The sequence below is a fragment of the Archocentrus centrarchus genome, chromosome 1 (genome assembly GCF_007364275.1).
Source record: "Archocentrus centrarchus isolate MPI-CPG fArcCen1 chromosome 1, fArcCen1, whole genome shotgun sequence".
Lineage (NCBI taxonomy): Eukaryota > Metazoa > Chordata > Actinopteri > Cichliformes > Cichlidae > Archocentrus > Archocentrus centrarchus.
Genome location: NC_044346.1, coordinates 32,053,282 through 32,063,655, shown reverse-complemented (window position 1 = coordinate 32,063,655; position 10,374 = coordinate 32,053,282). Strand labels below are relative to the sequence as shown.

The window sequence follows — 10,374 nt, the reverse complement described above, 5'->3', positions numbered from 1 at the left end:
TCACCAAGTATTTTCAAAGTTTTCACCAAGTATTTAAAACGTATAATAATCACAGAATGGTGATATTTTATTTTCACTGGAAAAAAATAATACATTAAAGTAAATACAGAGATGCATTTCTATAAATACTCTGTAATTTACTTTTTGTACTGGCCGCGGTTGCTTTGGTTACCGGTTGAATCCGGAAGTGACTTTACAGAAACATTTGAAACATGGCTGTGGAGAGCTGGATTGATGTCCTAAAATCATCAAAGAAAACGGCGTTGATACACGATGGTAAGTGCAAGGAAAACAATATCTTTAATAGAAAGAACCGGTTTTTTTTTCTCGTCCCGCCAGAATTAGTTTCATTTTTAGCAGTTTGATTTAACCATCTCAACTTCGCAAACAGCGAACAAGCAGGTGGTTCAGCTGCTTATGACCTGTGTTACAAATGTTATCGTTATTAGGTTATCAAAAATAAAAGGTACTTTATCTAGATGTTAACAGTCAGCTAGTCAGGTTTTTGCACTGAATGAATTGTGACCTCTCTTTAATAAATGAGGTCTTACTTGCTTGGCTCTTTTAGACTGCTGTTGCTATTTGTAAATTATTTTTTTGTTTTTAAGTTTATAAGGAAAAAACACACACACGGGACAGTTCATTAGTTACACCTTACTAGTGCTGGGTGGAAATCCCTTTTGTGTTCAGAACTGCCTTATTCTTCATGGTATAGATTCAGCAGGGTTCTGGAAGTATTCCTCTAACATTTGGGTCCACATTATTAACATGATAGCATCATACAGTTGTTGCAGATTTGTTGGTTGCACATCCATGATGTGAATCTCCTGTTGCATCACATCCCAAAAGTGCTCTGTTGGATTGAGATCTGGTGACTGTAGAGGCCATTTGAGTACAGTGAATTCATTTTCATGTCTAAGAAACCAGTTTGAGATTGTCTGAGCTTTATGAGATGGTGTGTTATCATCCTGGAAGCAGCCTTCAGAAGATGGGTACACTGTTCTTATAAAGGAATGAGCATGGTCAGCAACAGTACTCAGGTAGGCTGTGGCTTTTAAACTATGCTCAAATGGTACTAAGAGGCCCAAAATGTACCAAGAAAATATCCCTCACACCATTACACCAGCAGCAGCATTGATACAATTGAACCACTGATACAAGGCAGGATGGATCCATGCTTTCCCAAAGCCCAAATCCTGTCCCTGTCATCCAAATTTCACAGTGCTAATCTAAAACCTGATCTTCTGTTCAGTTTTTTGTGAGCGTGTGTGAATTGTAGCCTCAGTTTCTTGTTCTTAGCTAACAGGAGTGGCATTCAGTCTGTAGCTCATCTGCTTCAAGGTTCACCCTGCTGTGCATTCAGAGATGCTCTTCTGAATTTCTTGGTTGTAACAAGTGGTCATTTGAGTTACTGTTACCTTCCTAAAATTTTCAAGCAGTCTGGCTATTCTGTTCTAACCTCTGGCATCAACAAGGCATTTTCATGCATAAAATTGCAGCTCACTGGATATGTTTTGGACCATTCTCTGTAAACCCTAGATGTGTTTGTGTGGGAAAATCCAAATAGAACAGCCATTTCTGAAATGCTCAGATCAGCCTGTCTGGCACCAATAACCATGCAGTATTCAAAGCATTTAAATCACCTTTCTTCCCCATTCTGATACTGAGTTTGGACTTCAGCAAGTCATCCCGACCATGTCTATATGCCTAAATACATTGAATTGCTGCCATGTGATTAGTTGATTAGATATTTACATTAAAAAGCAGTTGAACAAGTGTACAGAATGGAGTGGCCAGTTAGCGTATATTTTACATCTATCATGACGATGGTCAAAGAAAAGGCTTTAAAACGGGTAAATTATTTATTTTGATTGAAGATATCTGCGTGTCCCTCGTGCAAAGGTTGGAAATAAATAACAACAAAAACAAAATAAACTGATGGGGAAAAAAAAAAAATCTGAATCAGCTATTGGCCAAACTGTTTTATAACAGTGGTATTGGCCTAGAATTTTACAACTGGTGCACCTCTACTAATCTGTCTCCAATTTGTACCTGCAGGAAAAAGGAAGATCCACTACCTCTTCACAGACGGAAAAGAAATGGCGGAAGAATATGACTTGAAGACAGATGAGCTCATCGGTAAGCAACGTGTTTTGAGTTACACACAGCCGAATGACGCTGTTCATTTCTAAAATTGTGTCCATTGGATGAGTTTGTGTCTCATAAAGCATTTGATGCATTTCAGTAAGAAAATGGCGCCATAAAAGCACACTTGGAGTTCAGGGCTCGTGGCTGGTGGAGGTTGGGGAGCCCCTTGCAGGCCCTGTTGCCTCTTTGGACTCTGATATGATCAAGGAGAACAGCTCGAATGTAGGTTTGTCCCCCCCCTCCCTTAAGATTTGAATTTGAGCTTTACATTTGAATCACTGAATTTGTGAAGTTTATTTCATCTTCATTTTGTTTCCACAGCCCGTGTTCATGCGTAAAGACACAAAGACGAGCTTTCAGTGGAGGATCCGGAACCTTTCCTACCCCAAAGATGTCTTCAGCGTTTCATTGGATCAGTCTGAAAGATGTGTCATCATAAAAACCTCAAACAAAAAGTAAATATGCATGAGAACACTTGTTTTTTTTTTTTTCTGACCATCTGTCCATCTATTTCTGTTTTGTTCACTGGTTGTATTGAATTTCCTGCATCCTCCCTATAGATGGCACTGTTTACAATACATTTATCCCTACTGTTCAGCTTTGTGACAGTGCGATGACATCCTTCTCATGTCTTCCCAGGTATTATAAGAAATTCAGTATTCCTGACCTCGACCGCAGTCATCTGCCATTAGACAGCTCTGCACTCAGCTTCACTCATGCCAACAACACTTTAATTGTCAGCGTAAGTCTTGCACAACAATGAAAAAAAAAATCTATGCATTTAATGTCATGCAAACTAATAAGTCTAATATAACAAAATTAACATTGCTCTACAATCTATTCAACAGGTATAACTGCAGAGGTATTAGAAAGAATATATATGCACTCTATAAATCTTTGTTGACGCATTCAAAGAAAGTCTCCCAAAAATAATCTTTCTCTCTTGCAAAGATACATTTGAACACTTTTCACTTTGTTGTTTAAGTACTAAATGCTAAACATTAGAGCAAAAGAGTTTTTTCCCTCGATTTTGTACTCCCCACATTTATTTTTCATGCCCACAATAATTGCTTTTTTTGTTTAATTTTGTGTGTTTATTTTTTCATAGTTCATTATGAATGCACTGAAGGACATGCATAAAGAAAATTAAATTTTTTTTCCCTGCTCTGTTGTCCAGTACAAGAAACCCAAAGAGATCTTAACCCTTGAACAAGAGCTTCTGACGGAACTGAAAAAGCTGAAGGGGAGCGCCGACGGGGACGTTGACTGCAAAACCCAGTGAATTCTGACTGTGGGAGCCAGGGAATAATTCTGGGTTGCATTTAGAGCAGAACCTCACGGTGTCATTTTCCAGTCACGTATGAGCTCTCATTTATTTTTTCTATACTTAATCCCTTCATTAAGATTTGCTGTGCCTTGTCCCTTAGTTAATGTCTAATTGTCTTGATTAATTTGGGTTCACTCTGCTGGAATTATTTGTGTGTCCAGGTATCTATATTTGACACAGAAAAATATAGCATAAATATTTAGATCGATTTAAGAGCCTTGTAGTTGAACCATATTTTTTTTTACCCAAATTATTTGACTGATGAAAAAACAATGTTTACGTTGCACCACAGCAGAATCTGTTCTTTCTTTTTACCAAACCTACTGTGGAGCAGTTTTGTTGGGGGGGGGGGGTCACATAACCTACCACCCTCCTTCCATTGATGTCCTTGTAAAACACTCAAAACACACAAGGCTTCATCCCTGTTCGTTCCGAGGTCACAGTTACGAGGACATCCCATTTGTGTTAAATGAATACCCTCATGTTCCTTGTATGTAGTGGGCCACCCTGAAAGCCATTACTGAAACTTGTGTTTTCCATTGAAAGAGAGGGTGATTCTGACTTAGTGGTCTCTGTCCAAAATGCCACAGACACAAGTAAGAACTCGATGCATCTGTTGCAGAGTTTTGTTTCAGATTTCTATAAAGTTTTTTTTGTTTAACATGAAGGAATGTGAAGTTAAAATTTTGTACCTCTGGAAAATGGAAATGTTTGCATCTACTGTATTGTCTATGAGATGTGGAAGAGCAAGTTTATTAAAGTTGGGCATTTCTCTACTTTTTAAAAAAATTTTTTTAATTGAGTTCAATTCAAGAAAAAAGAACAACACTGCCTGGTGAGGAATACTTAGACAGTGGACAACAAAAGGAGTAGTGTGTTTAAAAGAGACAATGGCATTTAAATATAGATTGTTTCAACCTTGTGATTCCTTGCATTTTTTTACCACTTGTCCAAACCCGGAGAGCAAGTGCAAAAAGTAGAGACAAAACCACAGGTCTCTCTCTCTCTCTATTGTGCTTCGTCTTCTTCCAGATGGAAAGAACACAAATATAAGAAAACATTTCAAAACCAGCTGGCCCTGTTGTCTTGTAAATTCTTGTCAGGGACCTGATGGATTTTTTTTTTTTTTCCAAACTGTGAGATGACAAAAATGAATTAGCATGTAGCATTTGACAGTTTGGTTTTGGAGAGCTGCAGTGTTGATTGTAATTATATTAAACTTAACAAAGATCCCCTGCAACATTGAATTGGATAAGTGGAAAAACATGGATGGATGGATGGATGGATAACAAAGGTTTCTGCTGAGTTGATGAATTAAAAATAGTGCTCATTTAGAGGTCTCAATTTTCTTTAATAACAGTTCTCAGAGCTTCAGCTACTGTCAAAACAAATTCCTGCAGTAACATACACTGGCTAACAAATTGGACATCCAGCTCCAGCATTGTGGGAGCAGCCGGGTCCCTCTGTTCAGGGTCTTCTTCCTCCCCTGTCATTTGGCCTCTGATGGTCATGCTCAGCTGCTTCTGGGAAGAGGGTTTCTTTCCTGCCTCCCTTTCATTGCCGAATGCCTCTTCCCAGCCATTCCCCCTCTTTCAGTCGATGCCACATTTTGCCACACAGGCCCTGGTGCTTTTTCTGCAACCCCTCAGCTCCCTCTCTACTGCCCCGCCACCCCCCGCTCCAAACCCCTTACCCCTCCCTGTGTGACTGGCTTCTTTTTGATAACTGACCCCTCCTCGTCCACTATTGTATAACATGCCCTTTTATATGAGGTTTCACAAAGGGCCCATTTGATCAGAGGGTTACGGTGTGCGATCGTGAGAAATGCAACTACATGGTGGTAACCTTTGTTTGGGCCAAAATGGTGGGCTGACCTCATCGCTTTTAATGCATAGCTCGGGCCATTCAGGCCCAAGTTTCACTTGCTGAGCACATTGAATTCAGTAGCCTGTCACAGATATTGCCTCTCAGTTATCTGGGTCTCCAGCTTGAAGAAGGTGGTGGAAGAAACTGCCGTTTTTGGGGGGATACCAACATTATATGCTAGCTTTTCAACCCCAAAGAGCCACAAAACAGAAAACACAAACAGCTTGTGAACTCGTTCTTTAGTGGTTTTAATATACACTCTACAATAAATATTTCCATCATTTGATGTAATTTACATTTTTACAGTAAAAATATATTCAAATATGTAGAAAAAAAAAACAGGTTACAAAGTCTTCAAAATGGCCTCGTAAAGGCAAGATAGCATGTCAACTGAAAGTCAGATGCTGTAACCACAGATAGCTGCCATGTCTAGCTTCATTATACTCATTTAAACATTCTTTGTTGCTGAGCTGGCTAACTTCTAACCAAAGGTTTTCATTCATGACATTACTGTTGAGCACTTCAGTACTTTAAATCCCTCCTGATTTAATAAGAAAATAACCGTTCTATTGTCTGCCTGAATTGGAAAAAAAAAAACTAACGGATTAGATAGTCAATGTTTACATACAGTCCAGTACAAAAAAGTTACATAATAAATCCAAAAATGAGGCAAAAAGTATATTGGCACTTGACAGGAAAAGTTAGTTTGCTTGGAGCACATAGATTTCTCTTATAGTGGTTCTTGTGTGCTGGTTTGTCCACGGTTCTCCTTCAGTGGTTTTAGTCCTCAGCGTCCCCCAGAGCGCTGGTGATGGGAATGTTTAGTCCGTTTGTTGAAAGGGTGCATGGGGACAGGGAGAGGAAGAACATCAAATGGTCTTTTCTCACTTAGCAAGTGCCCCCTGGGTAGACGCTTCATGAAGTGGGCCTCCCTCTGGTGCTGCTTGGTTTTGGAGGCCTTCCTTGGGCGGCCCTTGCGTGTAAAAGCCATGTACCAGCCCTCATACTTGGCGTTCTGGAGCGCAGTGTAGTTGTTTTCCAGAACAATCTCAGTGAAGATGCAGTCTTTGCCTCGCCCTTTCCGCTAGGAAAAGAAAAAGACAGGAGAAGCTGAGACATTTTTTGGACAATTTCCAGGAAGCAGAAACATCGTCTTCCTTTTGAGACAGTGAAATATCCTTTGAAACGTGAATAGGATCACTCAGACAAATCTCAAAATCTAATTTATTCCGGCTTTGGATGTGTCTCAACAATGTATTGCCATAAGCTTTAAATCTGGAAAATGCATTTCCAAGAAACACTTCACAATGTCGCTGTCGTCTCATGCAGCCACAAAACTATTATTTCCAGATTACCTTGCCGATCAACTTCCCCTTCTTGTTCATACATATGTAGTATCCTGTCTTCACCCCTTTAATACGAACGCGACTTCCAAAAGAGTCCGTCTCCACTTCCAGTTTAGCTACAACGACAAAGAAAGCAGATCCCAAACAATGAGATGACACAGTTTGGACACGGTGCAGGCATGCAGATTTTGATGTTCCAGTGTGTGAGACAAATGAGGTCTGCATTTCTTTCTTCTGGATGGTTTTTTTTGTGTGTGTGTGTGTGTATAGCAGAGACAAGAAGAAAATTGATGATGTCATCATTAAATAATATCAAAGTATTCTGAAAAAATCATGACCAGTCAACCAAAGACATTAAGATGACATAAATTCTCACTAAGCCCTTTTTATAATCCAGCAGCCATCTTTAACAAAGCATACTAGCCTTCCAAAATAGCATCAAATGATAGTGATTTTATACGGCGTGATTGTTTTCGAATGTCTGTAAATGCTGTGCTGTGATGCAGCTCAGACTGGGGATAAAGGAGAGAGTGAATACTGCGGTCAGAGACACAACCACAAGCACAGAGCAACGGTCAGATTTGGGCCAGTTACAACAGTGACACCCACTTAGGATGTGTGGCCAGTGTATGCATGACTGACTCTTGCTCTCTCTCTCTGTGAATGTGAGTCTAAGCGAAGAAATTTAAAAGACAAAAGTGCACATGGGAGAGGAATGGACAGGAAAAGGTATAAAGTGAAGATGCTGACTTCACCGCTCCTTATAAACTGAGTCATACATTGAATGTAAAGCCATGAAAATTCCTCATAAAATCAGCCTCCAAGAAGCAGGCATCGGGCACTGAGAAGTGGTGGTGGCTGTGGTGGAAAGATAGCTAGACACTCCGAAATGTTGGTGACAGAAATCATGTTCCCTTTTAAGTTTAAGACAGTTTTTTTTTTTCTTTTTTCAGTTAAATGTTAAGAAAAAGTCCCAGTTGAAGTCCATCATAACAGGTGTCAAGGACTTTCTACACCACCAACACACTAAAAACTAAATGATCTGCCTAAGATATAAAAGATGGCAACACTAATGCCTTTAACAATGTTTGCAATTGCTGCTTCTGTTTCTCCTGGCTCAAACTGTTTCCCACAGGCGGCCAAAAAAAACGACATAATTTATACTGCTTTTCAGCACCGTCCTGCGCGCCATTGAATTCAAACAATTCCGATGTTTGTAAGTTGAACATGTTTCGCATTTTACTGTTTTCCTGAGGTTTAAAGGCACTGAAATGTAAGAAACGATGGTTTTTAACTGTCATGGGCTTTGATTGATCTGGCCATAATACACGGGCTTGAAGAAGTAAAGCCGCTCGATCATTTTAGACACAATAAAAAGTGATTCCCCTGAACGTATTAACATATGTGGATCGTTGTTTAACTGACTATTACATAAACTACACTGAACCTAAATATATAATCACGTCAGTCTGAAAAGGTTAAGTTAGACTATTTAGCAATTATTTATAAAACTATTTATATCAAAAAATGCAGGAATTGGAAAGGATTTAATTTTATTTTAACTATAATATTTAGTCCTGCCTGCTGGTCCTATTTATTGGTCACTTGTTTCTCACCGTGTGCCGCTCCGTCTTCTCCGTTGGCGTTGACCCTTTTGTTGGCCAGGACTTGGACATGTTTCCCGCTGGTGCGACTGTACAGCTGGTAGGTTCGGGTCAGCCTGCGACTCATCCGGTCCGATAGCCGGCTCTGCTCGGTAACATGGTGCTTAAAATTCGGAGGGGACTGCACGGTGTTCTGTCGGAAAACAGAAAACACATGTTATGGCCTAATACTCATTTTACTTGCCTGGAAATAATAATATCGACTGTGAGAGGACTCAAGCTTGTCAGTCACAGCGCCAAGGCCCCTGCCAACAGTTCATCATGGAATTCATAATTTTTAAATAAACCTCCCTTAAATAATTCCGTTTATTTCGAGTTTTTTTTTTGGAGATGTTTTCAAGAACCCTCTTGGATGACATTTCACTCTGTAGGTTGTTTTTACCACCGATGATCTTTCACCCCTTCATGACTTTTTCTTTTCCCCTCATTTCAGCCGTTCGCCGTCCACATGTGTTTTAACAATTACCTTTTAGGCTGGAGCTTACCTCTTTTCAAGATGTTTGAATTGTTGCCAATTGCCATAGCACCCATAATAAAATGTTTTCATTGTTATTGCAGCCTATTGGAGAGGTGGAGGGGGTGGGCTATAAGCTGCTAAGCACTGCACCTTTGTACCTGTTAAGTTTTACTTAAATTAATTAGCCTATAGAACTTTATGCGGCGTTAGTGTCTTTTTATTGAAGTGAAAGGGTGCATTACCTGTGCGTAAAAGCAAAGCGCCGTGAACTGAAGTAACCTGCGGCAAAAAACCAAAATCAATTAAAAGGGTCAACTTGTTGCTCAAAATTTGCAAGTTGCACGGAGAGCTACATGAATAAGATGTTGTACTTACAGATAACCTAACCTCGAAGTTCTCAGCCTCATCTTGTAATAGTTCAAATATTGCTTCATGAATACTCCACTGATTCGGTGCTGGAAGCTTTCGGAAATAAAGTTGCTCCTGATGGGGATTTCAGCTCAGTTTTATACCCCTCTTGTTACGCATAGAAAGTGATACCCGTAGCAATTAAGAGATCCAAAACTGTCAGGGTCCCATGCAGGTACGATATCTACGCTCCATTCTACGTACAGAATTTAAAAAAAAAAAAAAAAAAAAAAAAAAACGATTTAAAGGCGCTGATCCAAACTTAAAAGTCCCGAGAAACTGTCGCTTTCACGAAACCACCTCCAGTAAATCCTCTTTGGGACACTCAGCTATTCAACAATGAAGATTTAAAGTAGAATGAATCCCACTTGACTTGCTTTGACATGGCAGTGAAGAGTTTTAGTTTTACGCATAGCTTTTTACGCACCAGTGATAAGATGCGCAGGTTCTTGCGGGTTTCCTAAAAAGAAAGGCGATTAGATATAAAAGAAAAAAAAAATAGTGAATGAATATCATGAGTGCTAGCGCCGCTCAGTTTGCTTCAAATTTTAAAGCAGTGTCACCACGATTGTCTTTCTATAAGATGCGCAGATAGTAAAGCTCCAGCTTCAGCCTTCCTCCCACACGTGTATTTCTTGTGGTTGCCTCCAGTCCGCATACAGCATCTGTCTCCCTCTACATTTAAATACTTTAACTTGCGGGAAAGTCAATATCCTCGGTGAGAGCAGGCGGAGCGTTCAGGCTGGAGCCAAGTTGAAACCGAATACTTGTTAAGTTACTTAGCCTGCAACTATTTGGTTGCAAATCCATAAACACAGCATTCATCAATGAGCTGACTTTATAATTAAACACCTTATAAGATACACTGTAAACTAATGTCACGAAGAAATTTGCTTATTTGCGGGTTAATTGACAGGCTTCATCTACAAATACATCTGCAGTGATAAAAGCATGCCCTTCAAAATCTTTCAAACCCAGCATTTAATCACAGGCTTACACATTAATCTCATTCATGCACATGTTTTGATCATGCAGTCAGTGCACTTTGTTTTCTAAAAGCGGAAATGTCTTCTTGAAAAAAATCCTTGGCATGTACTTAAGAAAAGCTACAGTTACATTAACTTATTCCCTGACTGCAGGTTAGAGGTTGTTTGGTGG

The 10,374-nt window shown here is 39.6% G+C and overlaps 2 protein-coding genes across 2 annotated transcripts; one reads left to right on the top strand and one right to left on the bottom strand.

Moving 5' to 3' along the window:
* Window positions 1–148: 148 nt before the first annotated feature.
* dpcd (deleted in primary ciliary dyskinesia homolog (mouse)) lies at window positions 149–4,852 on the top strand. The gene is made up of 6 exons (XM_030738014.1): window positions 149–276; window positions 2,059–2,139; window positions 2,246–2,370; window positions 2,470–2,603; window positions 2,788–2,890; window positions 3,326–4,852. The coding sequence occupies exons 1-6, from the start codon at window positions 213–215 to the stop codon at window positions 3,428–3,430; spliced, it is 612 nt and encodes a 203-aa protein (XP_030593874.1). The 5' UTR covers window positions 149–212; the 3' UTR covers window positions 3,431–4,852.
* An 848-nt stretch (window positions 4,853–5,700) lies between these two features.
* Window positions 5,701–9,380, bottom strand: fgf8b (fibroblast growth factor 8b). Its single transcript, XM_030736120.1, has 5 exons — window positions 9,184–9,380; window positions 9,051–9,087; window positions 8,304–8,484; window positions 6,697–6,803; window positions 5,701–6,425 (listed from the first exon to the last, which is right to left on the bottom strand). Exons 1-5 carry the CDS (start codon window positions 9,240–9,242, stop codon window positions 6,129–6,131), a joined length of 681 nt encoding a protein of 226 aa, XP_030591980.1. The 5' UTR covers window positions 9,243–9,380; the 3' UTR covers window positions 5,701–6,128.
* Between the last annotated feature and the right edge of the window lie 994 nt (window positions 9,381–10,374).

Excerpts from the sequence above, each read along its gene's own strand:
- dpcd (XM_030738014.1), top strand. The coding sequence starts at position 213 with ATGGCTGTGGAGAGCTGGATTGATGTCCTAAAATCATCAAAGAAAACG. Across the intron at positions 277-2,058 it reads AACGGCGTTGATACACGATG|GAAAAAGGAAGATCCACTAC; the intron begins GTAAGTGCAAGG and ends TTGTACCTGCAG. Across the intron at positions 2,604-2,787 it reads ATAAAAACCTCAAACAAAAA|GTATTATAAGAAATTCAGTA; the intron begins GTAAATATGCAT and ends ATGTCTTCCCAG.
- fgf8b (XM_030736120.1), bottom strand. The coding sequence starts at position 9,242 with ATGAAGCAATATTTGAACTATTACAAGATGAGGCTGAGAACTTCGAGG. Across the intron at positions 9,088-9,183 it reads ACTTCGAGGTTAGGTTATCT|GTTACTTCAGTTCACGGCGC; the intron begins GTAAGTACAACA and ends TTTTTGCCGCAG. Across the intron at positions 8,485-9,050 it reads CGCTTTGCTTTTACGCACAG|AACACCGTGCAGTCCCCTCC; the intron begins GTAATGCACCCT and ends GTTTTCCGACAG.